Source organism: Humulus lupulus, chromosome 6, assembly GCF_963169125.1.
Source record: "Humulus lupulus chromosome 6, drHumLupu1.1, whole genome shotgun sequence".
In the NCBI taxonomy this organism is placed as follows: domain Eukaryota; kingdom Viridiplantae; phylum Streptophyta; class Magnoliopsida; order Rosales; family Cannabaceae; genus Humulus; species Humulus lupulus.
In genome coordinates, this window is record NC_084798.1 from 91,766,108 (window position 1) to 91,787,004 (window position 20,897).

Below are 20,897 nucleotides of genomic sequence, written 5' to 3' on the forward strand. Positions count from 1 at the left end.
AAAAGTCATGGCGGGGATTTATACCCGGCTCGGGGTGAGCCTAGGGGTATAAATGGGAATTTAGCGAGTATATTAGGTTCTATTTTGTCATCGAGGAATATTATTGGTGATTAATTAGGTATCGGGAATTAAGTGGTAAATATTAGAGACACTCGAGGAGTTAGCGGGAATTGGGGTGAAATGACTAAAATGCCCCTAAGTGGATTAAAGGGTTTAGAATTAATAGGGAGGGCATTAAGGTCATTTGGCTTTTTAAAGATGGGTATTACTGAGACTTTATGTTAGTGGAAGTGGTAGAATACTACAGAAGTCTGAGGAAAGAAAGAAAAGAAGGAAAAGAAAGAAAAGAGAAAAGGAGGAAAACAGAGCTGGTTTTCTCTAGAGTCGGTTTGTGGTTCTCTCACCACTTTTCTTGGGTTTTCCTGGAGCAAAGCTCAGAGGAGGTCTAGGTTAGGCTGAGTATCAAGGATCCTAAGCTAGGCTTGAAGAATTGGCAGGGGTTTAGCAAGAACACATCATCACTTGAGGTAAGATCTTGTAGCTTCTTCAGTTTCTGGTTTTAGTTTTTGACCTTTGGTGCATAAGCTGAACTTGATGGGAAATTTAGGGAATTCAGGCCAAAAGTTGAGGAAGAGCAAGCTAAGGAGGTGTAGAGGTTGTCTTAAAATCGAAATCCCATTAAAGGTATGAAATTCTAAGCTTTTAACTCTGATGTTTTGGCTGGTTTCTACTGAGTTTTGATGTCTAGAGGTGGCTATGATGAATTTTGAGATTAGGGATGCATGTACTTGAGTTTTGGGTATTTGGGGTGCTTGGGATGAGTGGAGTGTGTTAATAAGGTTGTTTTTGAGTTTGGTGAAGGTTTGGAAAAGTTTTGGTTGAGTTTTGTTCGAGGAAATCGCAGGAAGGGAAACTGGGGTGTTGCCTGCGCTACAGCGCTAGCCTTTGGGCGCTGTAGCGCTAGGCCATGCTTGCTGAAGGGCTTTTTCTTCTGTTTGTAGCGCTGTAGCGCCCTCCAATGAGCGTTGTAGCGCTGCCCTATTTCCATAAAGGGATTTTAGGGTTATTTGCAAGGGTTTTTGACCAAGGGTTCGGGGTTCGATTCCACCACCTTGTTTGGTGGAACTAGGACTTCCCGGAGGCTCGGGATTGCTCCCGAGGCTAGGTTTTGGACTTGAGGTTTGGTGATGACTTTAACCTATGGTTGTGTTTAGGTGAGCGCTAGGGCTCGAGAGGGATCGTGCTCAAGGAGTCAAGTGATCAAAGCTAGCAAATCGAAAGGTAAGAAAACTGCACCCGGTTATATGTTTGTGATGGGACTAAGTGCTCCCGATATTTGTATTATGTCAATGATGGTATTATGCCATGGGACATGTGATAGCGGCCTAAGGGTGTCGTACACAATATTTGCGCACAGGGCGCAGCTTGGCCACTAGTAGCCAAGGACAGCTTAATATTCACTGAGCTCGGTTTAAGCGGGCCGGAGTCAGTGGGATAACGGAGGGAGCAGCCTGAGGGCGCTAGCCCTAGTTATCATTTATGAACTGATATGTGATATGAGTTGATACGTTTAGTATGTGGAATACTTGATTATACTGAATGCTTATATGGTTGAGAATATGTGATGCGATATGAGATACTGAATTGTATGTTGATTGCTTATGCTCTGTTGTTGTGTTTTCTTGCTGGGCCTTGGCTCACGGGTGCTACGTGGTGCAGGTAAAGGCAAAGGCAAGTTAGACCAATCCTAAGATGGAGAGCTGCGGGGTTGAATGTACATAGCCAGCTGTTCGATCACCATGGTCGAGGAGTGGATCAGGACAGGGATTTGCCTAACTTTCAGTTTTGCTTTAATATGGCTTGATATTGTATCTAAACCTTATGACTTTTGTAAACGGTCTTTAAACTTAATATTTTTGGGATCCCGTGTAATCAGGAAACGTCTCTTTATTAAAAATGTGACTTTTGAGACCAAAACATTTTAACCCTGGTTCCTTTATGGTTTCAATAGCACATTTTCAATTAAACAACTTGATAAGCAAGTCTAGCACTTTATAAACACACAGTGTAACGGTCTTGGCTATCCAGGGCATTACAGGTCCACTACTTGCTTACAGCTGAGTCATGGTGTGCCTGCGTCAGGAAGAATAAAAAGCCCTATCGAGCAAGTATCGAACCATTCAACCTACCCTATCGCCTCATATCGAACCATAATTGAGTCTATTGAGCTTGTTTCATCTATTACCATGGATTAATCGAGCCATTATCGAACTTGTATTGAACCTATCGAGCCACTGGTGCAAACCCAAAAAAAAATCTACAAAAAAGATGAACACAATCCACAGATCACAGATTCAACAATATGCTCTATCAAAAATTGAAATGGGTTCAAGATTTTACCTTTGATTGTCAAACTTTGGAGGAAATGGGTAGACGTGGGTCTCGTAATTTTCGTGGGTCTCGGTTTCGACAGAGAGATGGAAGAAGGGGTCTAGGTTTCGCTGTGGGTCTCAGGGTTGGGGGCTCGACGGAGGTGGGCTCGATAGAGGTGGGAGTAGATATTGATTTTTTGGGGTGTGGAAAAATGAGAGGGGTATTTTGGGAAATAGGGGAATGTTTAGCATCAATTTGAAATGATAATTAGTGCTAGAATTGTTATGTAATTGTCCCTATTAGTATGTATAAAAAGTGAAATTTTCCCTTTTATATGTCTTCTACACAATCTCTTGTCTTCACTTCTCCTTAAGTGAAAAACTGTGAAGTGTTTTGCATCTCAACGTGTAAACTTCTTAACCATTAAATTTAACCAATCTCAACACATCATTCAATGTGGTGTGGATAAAGTTGCTTCTACAAATAAGAGAAAAACTTACTCATCCCTATGTTGAAGAGAATCTTTTCAAGTTGTTGGTAGATTTTCAATGTAAAAGGGTTTTATTATTTGCTAATTCCAATACAACTTAAAACATTAGTTCTTATTATATTATTTTCTAAATATTACATATACAATCATTTTAAATTTTACCTTGTACAATTTAGAACTCTCTTGTTTGCTTCAATATCAATTTACATTGTTCTAGTTTAATTACTACCAAAAAATACCATCTATTTTATAAATGTTAAAACATACCTTAAAACATAATTTTGATCAAATATATTTTAAATATTACTAAAATATTTTTATTTTAATTAAATATTATATATAATATATAACAAAAAAATCAAATTCAATTCATTTTAATTAATTAAAAATCTTAAATATTAAAAACATGAATACTTTATTTTTTTCATCTTATGACTTTAACTAATTGAAATAGTAATAATTAGACACTAAATAATAGTTGATTTTTTAAAAAGTTTATTGGAAAATTGTAAAAGTTTATTATTGTTTCAATTAATAAAATCTAATGGGAAATATCACAAATAATACCTAATAATGCCTAATATTACTAAAAAAAATCCTAGCACTATTAATCTTTTAAATTTATGCTAAACATTCCTTTCATACCCAAAATACCCCTCCCATTATATTAAAAATCCTAAAACATTCTCTTCCTCTCTCTTCCCTCTCTCTCCCTCTCTCTCTTTCATTCTCACGAAATCATCCCTAAAACCTACAGATTTGTATGATTTTCTTGTCAAAATCGTTATTAGTCATCTCCATTGTCTCTGTGAAGTCATCAATATCAAAGGTAACATCTATTTTGAGGGTTTTTGGAGGAGAAAAACCATGGGTAATAAGATTGTACATTTTATGTGTTGGGTATTATTTGTTTACATTTTTTAGCTATTTTGAACAAATTTGAGCCTATATTGGTGTGTTTTTTGGGTTTTTTATAGAGATTCCGCAATCTGCATTTTTCTGGGTTTTCTGCAACTTTTTTGCTCGATAGGAGCTCGATAACGGTTCGATATGAGCTCGATGGTATGTAGAAGAAGGTCTTTTATGAGCTCGATTATAGCTCGATAGGTTTAGGTTTTGTTGCTCGATTGTGCTCGATGGCAACTCGATAAGGGTTCGATTGGACCCTAGAATATTTAGTGTAGTTGTTTTCTCGATATGTGCTCGATAGGAGCTCGATAGGGTTTGATGAAGGTTTTGGTTAGATTTTATGTTCGGTTTATGAAATGGTAGCTCAATACTAACTCGATAAGAGCTCGATTATGGGCTTGATGCTAACTCGATAAAGTTAGATGATAGCTCGATAATGTTCTTTTTTCATGAATTTCTGAAGAAAAAAATGACGGTTTTCTTGACAATTTCAATGTTTTTTTTTTCCAACACAGGTTCTATTTTCTACGTTTTTGTATCCTACAATGGTGTTTGGGAATTATAAGGGAATAAATGGATTTTCAAAGACCCTCAATGCATGGTGATACCGATGGAGGATACTGTAACGTACTTGCAACTTCTTGACATATTGCACAAGGAACTTAAAGTTGATAAACAGATATATGGGTTGAAATTGGAGGTTCCTTACACATGCGGTGACCAACCGTTTACACCCGTTCATGTTGAAAGTGATATTGGTGTCCATGCATTCTTAGGAGTAACATCTAAAGAAAGGTTGGCCCTGTGTGTGACTCCTGGTAAAATGATTGTCATTGCAGACCCATATTCCACTCCCGGACCTGAGGGAGCAGGCAGTACTTTAGGATGTCCTATTGGTGACCTGAGGGACAACCAGTATGAGTACAACCCCTATGTGAATGACGTTCCAGCAGCTGAACATAATGAGGACTTAGGATACAATTCAGTGAATGACGATCCAGTAGCTGAACATTTGCAAGTAGAACAAGCACAAGAACAACCAATACGTCATATTGCACGAGCGAACCCACCAAGTCAAGGACTTCGAACACCTGGCACCAACTCTAGTCGTCCTGGTGGTACAGAATATAACTATATAGGGAACATTCCAATATGTTCAACAGAAGATCACAAAAAATGGAGTGCTCCTATGTTTACAAACGAAGATATCATGGCTTCTAGTTGTTCTGAATCACCCTCATCCAGTGTAGCGTTGGGGGAATTACATCTTGGGAAGACTTTTGAGAACAAGATGGAATTGAAAACCAAAGCAACTCTCTTCACAATGAAGAATAATTTTGAGTTTATGGTTAAGAAGTCTGGTACTGATGTGTTGTATATCACCTGCAAGGATCCCGATTGTGGTTGGAGAATAAGAGGGAAAAAAGTAGCGCGATCGGAGATGTTTGAGATCACTGTTTATAATAGTGTACATACTTGCTCACTAGAATTGCGACAAAAAGACCATCATTAAGCAGCACCTTCTGTCATTGGGCACCTTATCAAGAACAAATATACTACTGATGGCACTAGCTACCCACCAAACACCATAAAGGAGGATATGAAGAATAATTTTGGGATCGATATGAGTTATATGAAGGCTTGGAGATGCAGAGAGAATGCACTCGGTTATGACAGGGGGGCACTTGAAGAATCGTACTCCAAGTTACCTTCTTACTTGTACATGCTGCAACAAAAGAATCCAGGTACAATAACTAATTTTGTCACAGATGACGGTCGCTTTCTTTACTGTTTCTTCTCACTCGGAGTTTGTAGAAGGGGATTTACATCATGTCGTCCTGTTATATGTGTGGATGGCACTTTCTTGAAGTCAAGGTATGGTGGCCACATGTTGTGTGCTATCACATTGGATGCGAATAACCACATTTATCCAATTGCGTTCGCGATTGTTGATAGTGAGAATTATGCTTCTTGGAAGTATTTCATGATGAAATTGAAGGAAGCCATTTGAGTTGTTGATAATCTGTCTTTTGTATCAGACAGGCATGCTAGCATTATTCATGCTCTTGAGTTGGTCTTCCATGATGCCTACCACGGCGCATGCTACCATCACATAAGTATGACTGTAATCGCTAAGTTCAAGACCGATCACTGTCACAAGGAGATGTGGAATGCGGCATATGCATTTCGGAAGTCAAAATTTCACAGGTTCTTCAACAATATAAAGCAAATGGATCCTGCCATAGCTCAATATCTCGAGGGTATTGGCTTCGATAAGTGGACTCGTGCTTACTTTCCTAGGAATCGATGCAATGTAATGACAAGCAACTACGCTGAAAGTTTCAACAACAAAACCAGAGACGCAAGAACCTTCCCAGTCACTACTTTTGTGGAATTCATTCTTTTCACAATTCAACCATGGTTTGTCATGCATCGTGAGGAGGTAGAGAAGTGCACATCCAAATTAGCAACAATATATGAGAAAGATGTCTCAGGCATTGCGGATGATGCAAGGTACTTGAAAGTCCATCCTCTTGGACAGTTCGAATTTCATGTGGTAGACCCAGAAGGTGATGGTGAGGTGAATTTGATGACCAAATCATGCTCCTGTGGCCAGTTTCAAATAATGGGTTACCCTTGTGTTCATGGTGTGGCTGCAGCCATCTTGCGCGGTGTCAACATTTACTCACTGTGTTCACCATATTACACTACTGAGATGTGGAGGGAGTCTTACAAAGAAACAATTTACCCAACTGGCAATGAGGATGATTGGGAAGTTCCCTAGAACATAGAGAAAATGCAAGTTGGGGTTCCCGTTGAAAAACAACCAGTTGGTCAACCAAAGAAGAATAAGGTGGGAAGAAGGAAGACAAACCCCTGCCCATCGAGTGGCGAAATCATTCGCAAAGACCGCAAATGTAGCATGTGTGGTGGGCTTGGCCACAATAGGGCTACATGCAAAGCTAGGCTATAAACTCTTTTTTCCCATTTGGATTTGTTATGTTGTTTTCCCTTCTTTTTTATTTGATTTTTCTTAAAAGTTATGTTAAGCTCGATGTAAACTCGATGAGCTCGATTGTAGCTCGACATTAACTCGATAGTAGCTCGATATGAACTCGATAATATGTTTGTTAGCTTCTAAACTGACTTCAAATAACTCGATAATAGTTCGATAATGATTCGACATAACTCGATAGTAGTTCGATATGGCTCGATATTAGTTTGATAATAACTAGATAATGGTTATGAAAATGATATTGCTCGATTGAAGCTCGATATTAGTTCAATAACAATTCGATATAGCTCGATATTAGTTTGATAATGTTCGATATGAACTCGATAACAAACATATGTAAGTTACAAAAAAAATGGGAACAAAAAACTGCACAATTAAAGACCCTTTATATATACAATCATCAAGGTAACAAATTTTGATACCACAAGTCTGTGGTCCACTTGTTCCTGAACACCTCCATATTTTCATCGCAGATAGTTTCCAATGGAAGGCCGACCATTAGATGCTCAATATGCTTGACAGCATACACACCACAATCCCCACTGCCAAAAAAAAAAAGTAAACATTAAATGTACATTACTATAATTTTAGTTAGAAACAAATTTAGTATGAAGATGATGTTTGTTACCTTCTCTTTGACTGAGTGAGCTCGTGTTTCTGTTTGCGACACCATGTGAACTGATGCGGCCTCTTTCATGCTGATGGAATCTTCAACATCAAGCTATCAGTAAACAGTTTACTCTGCATTAACACAGAAGGAAGCAAAAAGCACCATGGATTCATAATTTCTTCCAGCTTTGCGTCACTAATCACTGAGTTGTCTGAATCGTAAACAGTGAGGGTCCAACTAGAAATGGAAGCGTCAATGGCAAACCAATGTTGTTGTCCATAGTTCTGGCACCAATATACATCCTCAACTCCTCCCCAAGATGCGAGAAATTGATGTTCGATGCTGGTTAACATGGACATAACGTCCGGATCCCATGTATACTTTGTTTTGTCGGCAATTTTCTTGTATTGATCATATCAAGCAGGTATCACTTGTGAGAAATACATGTTCATCACAACTGCATTCTATCGATATATATTGGGAAAATACTTGTGACGCATACGAAGCATGTGTTCTACCGCATCAATATGCTACAAAGAGAGTACGATATAAAAAGTTAGCAAAGACCATCATAAATTGCTACTGTTGAGCTCCATCAAGCTCACATCGAACTACTATCGAGCTCCATCGAGCTCACATCGATCTAATCTCCAACAATAAACAACAACCCTATTTTAACACCCATATCGAACTACTATCGAGCTCCATCGAGCTCACATCGAGCTAATCTCAAACAGTAAACAACAACCCTAATTTAACACCCATATTGAACTACTATCGAGCTCCATCGAGTTCATATCGATCCTGGAACCCCCCATCAAGTTCCTATCGAGCTCATATCGAGTCAATAAAAACAGAACTTGTAAAATTGAAAACAAAACATAATTTCTACCACTGTCGAGTCATTAGGTATAAATGGCTTACCCCATCATTAAGCAACGACTGGGGTGTCTTCCACGTCAGAAACCACGTTGGACCGTGATTCCCAGTCTTTACATCCCTCGGGGTCTTGTTGGGGATGTCTCCAAGCAGCCACTTGCACATTGTCCTATACTGTTTGCGATCTGGCTTCTTGAGAGGGTCCAGCACCTGTGTAGCCTCCTCTTCTGGTGCAGTTGCATCAGTGCGAGGTCTTTTCCTCATGGGATCAGTGTAGTCCTCAAACAAATCTGGCTTGCATCTTTGGCGTCTAGTCCTCTGAAACCGAACCCCAGCAACATCCTCAAGGTTGACAATAACGACTCCCGGAGTCTCAGCATCAAGTGTCACAATGATGGTAGGAAGCATAGTTGGATCATCAACATAGTCCAGAGGAATATCCAATGACTCTGAGTCTGAATCTTCATTGAAGCCCCTCGGTTTCTCCTTAATAAATGTTAGGATCTGACTGACTACGTCCAAGATCACTGACTGGTTCTTCAGGAGGGTCTCCTGTCGACCCTCGACTCTGTCCAACCGCTCAATCAAGTCGGTGAGCTCAGGAGCTGAGGCTGAGGCTGGTGTTGGGGCTGAGGCTGAAGCTGGGGCGAAGGCTGAGGCTGGAGCAACAGGAGGGGTGGGACCTGCAACCTCCTCCCCCGGGGCAACATTATCAAATATCTTAGCTGCCTCGGCTGCCTGAGAAACTATCTCCACGATTTTCTCAAAAGTCGCATCCTCCTCCTCATCAGCCTCTGAGGGATCCTGGCCAAGCCCAGGATAAAGGGGAAGATCTCCCTCTGTCAAAGACAAATAATAGTCTTTTTCTGCTGGTCGAGGCTTCAACATCGGAAGGACAATCAACTGCAAACAACATAAAACATTTGATTAACTCAAATAATGATAAAAGATAGATAAAAAAAAAATTGTTTAATGTCAATCAAATATAACTTACATTCTTCTTCGATAACATCGGTGAGATGACAGACTTGGTGAAATCCTTATTCCTCCTATGCGACCAACTAAGCATCCTCGGGACCATGTTTCCCGAGCTCACAACAAACTATGTTGCAAGCTGCTGGATAGCCTCATATGCCCAGTACTGTAAGGTCAGGACATAACCATACATACTGTACTTGGACTCTTGCTGCACCTTAGCATCCTTCTTGGCATCATAGTTGGCCTTTTGCTTCACCATGTCCTTCTTACAAGACTGCAATAGCCTCTTATACGAGTACTTCCCCCATGGATAGCTGAAGAAGTACTCTACGTCCTCAATAATTTTCAGAATATCTCGCCATATGTGCAACTTTCCCTCTATGGCATTCATAACTCCCCCAACCAACAAACATAGACCAAGCTTGTACACGTCTTCCACAACAGTACAAGTCTTGAAAGCATGGTCCACCTGTGAGAGCTTTACTTTCTCAACATCGTTGAAATACTCATTTATCAACCGGTCGCTGAGATTATGCTCTTCCAACTCTTTTGGTGACGGGAAGGTACTAAAATTCAACCCCGTCACCAAGGCAAACTCTCCCATGTCGAATCTACAAGACTTCGACCCTAAGAAGAAATGCACCTCATCTTCGTTGTTGCTGGTGATTTTCCTCAACAGCAGTTGATGCGCCAAGACTTCAGAGAAATTAAACTCCGAAGCCAAAAAGAACTGCTTGAAAGGGGATTCCTTAGCCCTTTCAAGCAGGTCGAGCTCCACAAACCTAGTCTTAATGTGATTTAAAGTACTACTACCCCGTTATGTCACTCGACCAGGAAAGTGATCACTGAACGGAACAAGCAACTTAGGCATCTACAGCAACACATGAAAAAAAATTGGTAAGAAAACAGAATGTTAAACAGAATCAGAAAAAAATTCAAAAAAAATTCATCAAAAAACTTAAATAAGTTGTCATCGAGCTATAATCGAGCTGCAACATACCCTATCGAACCAGTGTCGGTCCTATCGAGCTAAGCAAAATCTGTCTACATAAATAACCATCGAGCCTAATATCGAACCTATCGAGCCTTTTTAATCTAATACCACAGATCCATCGAGCCTACTGTCGAACCATTATCAAACCTATCGAGCCCTTTTAATCTAATACCACAGATCATCGAGCCTAATGTCGAACCATTATCGAACTTATCGAGCCATTTTAACCTAATACCACAGATCCATCGAGCTCTTATCGATCCACCGTCGAACCATTCAAACTACCCTATCGAGCCTACTATTGAGCCATAATCGAGCCTATCGAGCTAGTTTCATATATTACCATAGATATCATCGAGCTTCTATCGAACCTTCATCAAACCTACCGAGCTACTGGTTCAAACCCAGAAAAAACCACAAAAAAACCCAGATCTAAGAACTACCATACCCATTCCACACCACCAGATTCAAAGGGATCAAAACAATAACAATAATCACGAGGGTTCAAGAATATACCTTAATGAGAATATGGGTTCAATTGATGTGTTCGACCGGTTCGACGACGTGGGTTTCGAGCTTTGTTGTCGCCGTTGGCTCGACAGGTTTAACGACAGTTCTGGGTGGCCGACTTCGAAGAAGAGAAAGAGAGAGGGTGAGATCAACGGGTTCCTTTGCTTTTTGGGGTTTCCTTCGATTTGGGTTTGGGTTTCGGGGATTGAGAGTCTGAATAGAGAGAGTGAGAGAGCTTGTGTGGGAAAAAATTTGAGTGGAAAAAAAAATGAGAGGGGTAGTTTTGGTACTTGGTGAAAATTTAGCACCAATTTGAAAAATTTATTAGTGTTGGTATTATTTAGTAATTATACCTACTATTATGCATAAATAGTGAAAAATTTGTTAATTTTTTTTTGTTTCAATTTTAGGTTTTTAGGTACATTATTTATCTATTTTATATTGCTATACTTTTTTCCTTTTTGAAAGGGATTTAATGCTACACTTGAATAGTAGCTTTTTTATATATATAAAAAAAATCAAAATATAATTAAATCAAATAGTATGTTTAACAGGTAAAACTTGATTTTTTACCCAAAAAAAAACAGGTAAAACTTGATTAAAATATGTAGTTGAACTTGTCCCTAGAATATTAATCTTCACTAATATTTGATATTATATTACCAAGACAAAAAAAATAATTTTGCTAACTCCGAGGAAGAAAAAATTGATACTTTTATTTTTTTTATTTTTTTGCAGCTACATATTATTTGCAGCATGAGTTGCATAATTAAATTCTGCCCTTCTTTCTGGTTTTGTTTCTATTCTTTAAATTATGTTCATCAAGCGAGTATATTTTAAGATATAAAAGATCATGCCTTTTTGCTAGGCTTATCGAAGATACAAGCATAAAAATGTACATAAAATTCAGCAAAGTAGAGGATTCCCGGTCCTAATAGCTAATTTCACTGTTTCTTTGCATATTCTCTTGGTCCAAAAATAGTTGAACCAATTCTCACATTAGTGCTGCCCATTTCAATCTGCATTATCATAATATGAGAACATTTCATTAGTAGGAAGTGCCAAAAGAAGAAACAAAGCGTTTAAAGAGCAAAACTCAAAAGAACAACTTTAAAAGGCAGCATTACCGCTTGCTCAAAGTCACCAGACATGCCCATTGAAAGTTCACACTGCTCTTCTGTAAGCCCAAGTGTCTTGCACACCTCAAGTCTGCAGTTTGACAGTGTCTAATTGATTGACATGAATTAGTGTAAACAAATGAAATTGTAGAAATAAAGTGAAGTAGATAAATAGAATTATAGAAGTGCACAGCATTGTGACTTCATTTCTTGATAGAACTAGTTACCCTAAAATTCTCTGGAGTTGATGTGTAGTCCGGCATCCCGATTGTCATTAACCCAGAAAACAGTAGATTTGGGCAGTGCAATTTGACATGTTTTGCGAGCTCAACAACACCAGAAGGGTCAACACCAGATTTTGCTGCCAGAAATGTCAAAACCATCTTATATTACCTTTGTCATCGTAAAGAAGGTAAGCATAGTATTGATATAGAGTTATTAAAGGGAGAAACAAATAAAGTTAGACAAATTATACATAAATTTAGTATGAATAGTCAATAATCTTAATAAGCCTCCCATATAGTTTGTGTATAATAGGCGGTCACGAGCATAACTAGAGTAGGGTTGGTTTTATTTTATTGTTTCCCCTCTTTTATCTAGCGGGCATTTTTTTTAGCAGGCTGAGCTGTATTGTAATTAGAGGATCCTAGTTGGTTTTCTGTTATTATGTCCAGTACCTATATAAAGGGTGAGGGGATTCATTTGTAAGGGAAGCTGGGAAATAGAGAGATTTGGTCTAAGGAGAGAGCAACCCTCTCGAAAGGTTGAATTTTGGAGAGCCTAGCCTCTAGAATGCTAGCTGTATTCTTTGCCATTGATATCAATAAAGTATTTTCTTTGAGGGATTTCATCAATTGTGTTTAGTTTCTGAGATAGAAGGTTTCTAACCTAAGAAAGTTCTATCAAATTGGTGTGGCGACCTGCGGACATGGGGCCTAAGAAAGCAGCGGAGAAGCATGATCCTACTATTGGAATCGAGAGGAATTTGAAGCTCTGAAGACAGAAGTCTCTGAAATCAAAGGTACCATTCAGAATTTGATACAGGAGATGGCAGACAAGATTCAACAGCAGCTGCAAGAAACCCTTCAGCAACAGTTCAAGGCTCTCATGGCAGTTCAAGAAAAGTCAAGAACACTCCAAGAAACAGGGGGAGAGGTGAATGGCACTGCTGGCAGCCAGGAAAAAGGAAAAAGTAAGGGGTCGGAGACACCATTTGACCCCCAGCCGAGTGAGGGACGATCAGATTTTCGAAAAAGGTCTGCTGGGACGTCACCAACAGCAGGTTTCCAAGGGGATCGAAACTTCGAAAGAGGTTCCTTTGACAGGGATCAACACAAGACATGTTTCCGCCATGAAAATCGTCTTAAGAAACTGAAAATGCCGACCTTTGATGGTGAATCCAGATGGGTGGATAATGCAAGCAGAGATATTTTTTATTTGCAATGGCTATGATGAGGACGAGAAGATTGAGGCTGCCTTCATATCATTTTCTGGTGATGCTCTACTTTGGTACCAATACGAGAGCAACAAGAGACCCATTCATAGTTGGGAGGAGATGAAGAGATTGATGCTCCGCCATTTCCGAGACACACAAGAGGGTTCGTTGTATGACAAGTTTTTGACTGTCAAACAAGAGGGGACAGTTTCAGATTATAAGAAGAGATTTATTAAGCTCTTGGCACCTTTGAAGACAGTAGACCCGGCTGTGCAACTAAGTACATTTTTGAATGGTCTACTTCCATCCTTAATAGCAGAATTGAGAGTTCACAGACCCCGGAATGTGGATGAAGCCATGGATATTGTTCAAGACATAGAGGACAAGAACAGAGCCTCAAGACATCGTTACCCACCCTCCAACCGCACAGCACTACGCAAGTCATCGACAAGAGCAGAGAAGGCACCAGCACGGACGTACTTGACGAATTCCACTACTTAAGTTCGAAAGCTCACTGACTCAGAAATCCAATACAAATGCCAAAAGGGGCTGTGTTTTTGTTGCGACGACAAATGGTCTCCGGGCCACCGCTGCAAGAAAAGAGAGTTACAAGTCATCATGGGCCCTGGGGAGATTACCAACACCGTTTCAGAACCAGAATCCGAGGAAGACAGTGAAGACAAAGTGGAATTAGACTCAACCGAAATGCAGAAAAATGTGGAAGTTTCTTTTCAATCCGTGGCTGGGTTATCAAACAATTCAACCATGAAACTCAAGGGACATCTTGGCTCGAATGCAGTAGTAATTCTTATAGACTCGGGGGCTACTCACAACTTTGTCTCTAAGGTGCTAGTAGCTAAAATGAATATCCCAGTCACGAAGACAAAGGAATACGGGGTCACGATGGGAAATGGAGACTTGATGAAATGCGAAGGAGTTTGCAAAAACTTGAATATCCACTTCCAAGGCGTGGATGTTTGGGATGATTTTTTGCATCTACCTTTGGGGAGTGCCGATGTTATATTAGTATTACAGTGGCTCACTACACTTGGCATGACCAAAACCAACTGGAAGTTGCAAACTATGGAATTTCAGATTGGAAAATAGATCCATCTCTTGACCAATCCTTGGTGTCTTTAAAGACCATGGTTAAAAATCTTCAAGCTGAGAAACAAGGTTTTATTTTGGAGTTAAATCATGTCCACAAGGAGGACACCCTTTCGGACCCTACTGTGCCAGAATTTTTGGCACACATTCTCGATCAAAACATTGCTGTATTTGACATGCCTGAAGGCCTACCCCCAACAAGATCACATGAACATGCAATTACACTTCAGCTTGGTTCTGCCCCAATCAACGTTCGACCATACAGATACGCTCATTCACAAAAAGCTGAGATAGAGAAATTAATCTCAGAAATGATGGCTGCTGGAGTAATACAGCAAAGCACCAGCCCTTTTTCATGTCCAGTTCTCCTTGTCAAGAAGGACGGCTCATGGAGATTTTGCGTCGACTATCACGCCTTAAATAGAGTAACCATACCAGATAAGTATCCCATCCCAGTAATAGATGAGCTACTAGATGAACTTAATGGTGCTCTAATTTTTTCTAAATTGGATCTGAAATCAGGGTACCACCAGATATGAGTGCGACAAAAAGATGTGCACAAACTGGCATTTCGAACGCATGATGGCCACTATGAATTCCTTGTCATGCCTTTCGGATTAACCAATGCTTCAGCCACCTTCCAATCACTCATGAATGATGTGTTTTGACCATATTTGCGCCACTTTGTGCTGGTATTTTTTGACGACATACTTGTGTACAATAAGACACGAGCTACATCAACAGCATCTGGCACAAGTTTTGGCTCTTCACCGCAAACACCAGCTCTTTGCTAATAAAAAAAATGCACCTTTGGACAAACAATGGAGTATCTCGGCCACATTATTTCTCAACAAGGGGTAGCGGATGATCCTGACAAAATTAGAGCAATGCTTGAATGGCCACTACCTAAGACCATCAAAGCTCTCCGAGGATTCTTAGGCCTTACGGGCTATTACAGAAACTTTGTCGCCAATTATGCCCGCATCGCTCAACCCTTGATCGATCAGCTCAAAAAAGACTAGTTTTCATGGGTTGAAATGGCTGAACAAGCATTCTGTAATCTCCAAGAAGCGATGACTCAGGTTCCGGTACTAGCATTACCTGATTTTTCTCAGTCCTTTGTAATTGAAACTGATGCTTCTGGCCACGGGTTGGGGGTTGTTCTGTTTCAAAATCAGAAGCCAATTGCCTATTATAGTCAAATTTTGGGTGTTCAAGCTCGAAGGAAATCTATCTATGAAAATGAGTTAATGGCAATAGTATATGCAATAGCTAAATGGCGTCCTTATTTGCTAGGTCGTCAATTTGTAGCGAGGACCGATCAACAAAGCTTGAAATTTTTGTTGGGACAACAAGTTATAGGCTCGGAATATCAGAAGTGGGTCTCTAAGCTTATGGGGCTGGATTTCGTGATCGGATATAAACCAGGTGCCCACAACAAAGTAGCGGATTATTTATCACGTCAAGTTGACGTGGCTACACTTGACACAATGGTCACTTCAGAATGGACCCTTTGGCCAGGTTTAGCAATAGAAATTGCCGCTTATCCAGTGTTGCAACAGTTGCTTCATGAGGTAAAAACAGGCAGCAAGGTACATCATGGGTTTCAAGGCCACAATGACCTCCTTCATTATAAGAACCGCTTGGTTATCCCAAAGAAATCCACACTAATCCCTCGAATATTGGAAGAATTTCACAATACACCATTTAGTGGACATTCGGGCGAACTCAAGACTTACAAACGAGTGACAGCCGAGCTCTTTTGGGAGGGACTTCAAGAGGATGTGCACCGATTTATACAACGTTGCACTATTTGTCAACAAAACAAACTGCTCACCACTTCCCTCGCTGGCCTATTACAGCCCCTCGTCCTTCCGGCACAAGTATGGGATGAGGTCACTGTGGATTTTATCGAAGGACTACCTAAGTTGAAAGGATGGGACACTATCTTAGTGGTTGTTGATCGCCTCTCTAAGTATGCCCATTTTATCAAACTAAAGCATCCATTTTTTGCTCCTACAGTAGCTGAATTTTTTATGAAAGAGAAAGTTAGATTACAAGGTCTTCCTCAATCAATAATCTCAGATAGGGACAAAATTTTCTTAAGCCTTTTTTGGAGCCATCTCTTCAAAATACAAGGTACTACGTTGAAGAAAAGCACAGCCTACCATCCGCAAACCGATGGGCAATCCGAAGTGTTAAATCGCTGCCTAGAAACAAATCTACGCTGCTTTACTTACCAGCAACCAAAGCAGTGGTCAAAATGGGTAGCATGGGCCGAATATTCTTATAACACCTCATACCATTCCTCACTCAAGAGCACTCCATCTAGAGCTCTTTATGGCAGAGACCCTACTACCCTTATCCCATACAAGAAGGGGACTACCATAGTGTCATCCGTGGATGAACTACTAGAATCTAGAGATGCCATTTTAGATGAACTACGTATGCATCTTCTCCGAGCCCAACACCGAATGAAGCTACAAGCAGATACGAAGAGAAGACCGCAGGAATTTTCTATTGGCGACATGGTTTATCTCAAATTAAGACCATACTGCCAACAATCCCTTGCCAAACGCCCTAATGAAAAACTCTCAGCCTGATACTATGGACCTTTCCCCATCATCCAACAGATTGGTTCGGTAGCATACAAACTTCAGCTTCCTGACCATGCACGCATCCACCTTGTCTTTCATATTTCCCAGCTCCGACGAGCTATTGGCAACGATCCAGCTACTCCAACCATTCCACCACAACTCACGGCAGACCTTGAACTTCAAGTGGAGCCTGAGGCAGTCTTGAATCTCCAATTTGCTACTGCCGACAATGTCTACCCTTCGGAAGTCCTAATAAAATGGAAGACCTTACCAGAATTCGAAGCTACATGGGAGCCTTTCCACACCATCAAGGAACAATTTCCTTCCTTTCACCTTGAGGACAAGGTGAAGTTTTTTGGGGTATTGAAAAGCCTCCCATACAGTTTGTGTATAATAGGCGGTCACGAGCATAACTAGAGTAGGGTTGGTTATATTTTATTGTTTCCCTTATTTTATCTAGTTGGCATTTTTTTTAGGAGGCTGAGTTGTATTGTAATTAGAGGATCCTAGTTGGTTTTCTGTTATTATGTCCAGTACCTATATAAAGGGTGAGGGGATTCATTTGTAACGGTAGCTAGGAAATAGAGAGATTTGGTCTAAGGAGAGAACAACCCTCTCGAAAGGTTGAATTTTGGAGAGCCTAGCCTCTCGAATGCTAGCTGTATTCTTTGCCATTGATATCAATAAAGTATTTTCTTGAGGGATTTCATCAATTGTGTTTAGTTTCTGAGATAGAAGGTTTCTAACCTAAGTTCTATCAAATCTTGCATACATTTATTTATTTATTTTGTTGTAATCTTGCATACATAGTTAGACAGCAAGGAGAAAATTCAACTGTGTAAAAGACAACTACAACAATATTGGCAGTAAAATATAATTCTGAAACGAAATCCAACTTGCACCCAAATCTCCTTTCTTTCACTGAAGGACCTTTCTCTCAGTAAAACACACATATACTCACAGACAAAAAAAAAACCAAAACCAACTACAAATGGAATTTAGTTTTTAACCTTAAGTGTCTTTGTTTCCTTTACTTTCTTTGCAACTCAAATCATTCATTTCAAACTCCACACTTAATTGTGTTTTATATGATTGATTTAGACAAGTTCACCAAACAAATTTCAACAATCATATTTAGGCATTATGTAAGAAAGGAAACCAAAACAAAGGCCGTGGGAGTTTTGTAGCAAATGTGGAGATTTATTATATGGCCAACAGGCTAGTAACCATTAAGACCAAGAAAAGACCACTATGTCTTTGGGCCGTGGGAGTTTTGTAGCAAATGTGGAGATTTATTATATGGCCAACAGGCTAGTAACCATTAAGACCAAGAAAAGACCACTATGTCTTTGGGCCGGATTAAGACACATCTTCATCTTGGAAGATTCATAACGTCACATTAATGACTTTATTTCCACTCTAGAAATTATCAACTATTAGAGGATCTTTCAACCTCTAAAGAACCTCTCTCACACTGAAAGAATAAAGACTAGGAATTAGAATCCTTTGATCATCACTCCTAGTTGGGCCATGGGCGTGAATCTAATTTGAGATTTGGTGGAAGCAATTGAGTGTTTCTTAATTGCTTTCAATGGACATCAACGTCACTTCATGAATCTTCTGAGATTTCCATTGATTTTGCAAAAAAAAAGGTGGCATTCTTTGGGACAGTCAAGCCTAACTTTTTATACACTACACATTCAAAAGTCATAGAAATACAATGGACACTGTTTTGTAGATTTTACAACACGATACTAAATCTAAACTAGACATCCTTTAATTTTTCTTCCGACTTAAAATTTCAGGTGTTGAGAAGACAGATAATGTCAGTAGACGAATAGCCAAACACACATTTTATACTAATGACAAGCATTTTATGGTTAAGGTAAACATGGGAGAGGCAAAATATATAGTGCAATTCAATAGTTAGACTGAGGAATTATAGCAATTACTTTGTAAATTCCCAGTAGGGACTCAAACCTTAGATATTCGCAACAAAATATTTTCTTTGCACGGCGGTAAAAAAAAATATGCTTTTTTTTGTGGGATCACTATATGAGCTACCATTCTTGGGTTCAATGGCACTAATCTGGACAGTTCTAAGTCATCAACAATATTATTCAAAAAAAATCTGAAGAAATTTTCAATTTTACTCACATGGTTCTCCACTGGTATTTACTTGGACTAAAACCTTCAAAGGATTCCTTGCAAGGCTTGACACTGCATTGTCAAGATGATTTGCAATCTAAAGATAACAAATAAATTTCAAAATATGGTAATTGTTGTGAGTGAACTTCTTTGTTGAATATATTAGAAAGTACATTTATATGAAGAAACCAATTCAAGCTTAAAGACCAAAGATTATTTTTTGTTCATTTAGAATAGCGATTCAATAATATATATGCACATAAATATATATATATATATACATATTCTTACCTTCTCACTGTGCACACCCTCAACCATGCTGATATTAGGAACTCCAGCTGCAAAAAATTAATAAATCTATGGTCTCAAAAATCATACTCTAATGAACTCAAAAGAAAATCAAAAGGAAAATCTAAGATCTGTATTGCCATTTTAAGCATTACATCCCTCAAAATTGAACCTTTGTGCTCTATAACAACAAAGTTTTTATTTTAGAGTTACAAATGACAATTGCCCAAATGGACATAAAACATTTAAGATTTGGAATAATCAAACCCAACAACTTTACCATTAAATTGATCATTCAATTCGCAACTTCAATTTAATTATAAGGCTAATAATCCAAGTGTCAAATCAATTGAAGTTTTCATAACAATTTGAAGAAAAACTGAACGAACCCAGAAGAGATTTCACTTTGTTGCTCTGCAAATGTCCAACAAAATGCCATTCTATGTCTTCAGGAAGCTGTTCAAAACAAAAGCAAACAAACAAATTAATTTATTTTAGCTTATACAAAGCCTAACATGTTTTAAAAAAATAAAAAGAACTTGAAAATAATATATATATATATATATATTTGTAGAGAGAGAGACCTGAGGAGCTTTCTCGAGAATCTCCTGGACGTAGTTTTCACCAAAGCATCGATGACCAGCGACATACACCTGACGAATGAGAGAAACGGGCTTGGTTTTAGAAACTGCCACAACTCGAACCTCCTCCGCCTTTCGACTAGACCTCTCCGCCGCTTGCCGGACTCGGACCACAACTGACCGTAGAGCCACCAAGGACGCTCGTTCCACCGCCGAAGCAGCCATGCAAAAATTGATTAGATTTTTACGCTGTTAAACCGCCAATAGTGCTGCAATAGTACCAAAGGAATTCCACAGCAATGGAGACAAGTATTGAATTCTAGTTATAGGTATAGATTTTATAAGTTTAAATTATAACTTAAATTAATTTTAAGATAAGGTTTTATTAATATAGTTTATTCTATAAATAATATTTATTATAATTTAAGCTTTAGATAGAATAATTAAGAATGTGACAATTTTCACATACATGTTTATTAAGGATTTAAGAATTTTAAATGAATAATTTAATAATAGATCAATTTAGAAGTTTTAGAACTTTCCACTGTTCAGGTTTTACTAAGTTAAAGTTGTTTAAATCAATTCAAGTATGCTGAAAGTATGGAAAACATGTCGACTTTGCACAAATGAAACCATAAAGGCTCGAGGCATAGGTGTAATGCCCTAGATACCCTAGAATCGTAACGGTGAACTGGAAATTTGACCCGCTACCCGAGTCCTTTGGTTAAAAACGTGTTCTAAGTGTTATTAACAGGCCAAGGTGGAAAATCAATAAAAATGAAATGATATGTTTTATTTAATACATAAAACTATTCATGGGCCCACAAGAACATTTACAACTCAAAAATGTCATTACTGTTTCAA

The 20,897-nt window shown here is 39.0% G+C and overlaps 2 protein-coding genes across 2 annotated transcripts; both read right to left on the reverse strand.

The window, feature by feature from the left end:
* Positions 1-6,895: 6,895 nt before the first annotated feature.
* Positions 6,896-10,542, reverse strand: LOC133784113 (uncharacterized). Its single transcript, XM_062223612.1, has 3 exons — positions 9,272-10,542; positions 7,417-9,180; positions 6,896-7,330 (listed from the first exon to the last, which is right to left on the reverse strand). The coding sequence occupies exons 1-2, from the start codon at positions 9,356-9,358 to the stop codon at positions 8,287-8,289; spliced, it is 981 nt and encodes a 326-aa protein (XP_062079596.1). The 5' UTR covers positions 9,359-10,542; the 3' UTR covers positions 6,896-7,330; positions 7,417-8,286.
* Positions 10,543-11,455: 913 nt separating this feature from the next.
* On the reverse strand, positions 11,456-20,348 carry LOC133782365 (uncharacterized). Its single transcript, XM_062221640.1, has 7 exons — positions 20,037-20,348; positions 19,842-19,908; positions 19,456-19,502; positions 19,174-19,261; positions 12,105-12,238; positions 11,887-11,985; positions 11,456-11,778 (listed from the first exon to the last, which is right to left on the reverse strand). Exons 1-7 carry the CDS (start codon positions 20,256-20,258, stop codon positions 11,704-11,706), a joined length of 732 nt encoding a protein of 243 aa, XP_062077624.1. The 5' UTR covers positions 20,259-20,348; the 3' UTR covers positions 11,456-11,703.
* Positions 20,349-20,897: the final 549 nt, after the last annotated feature.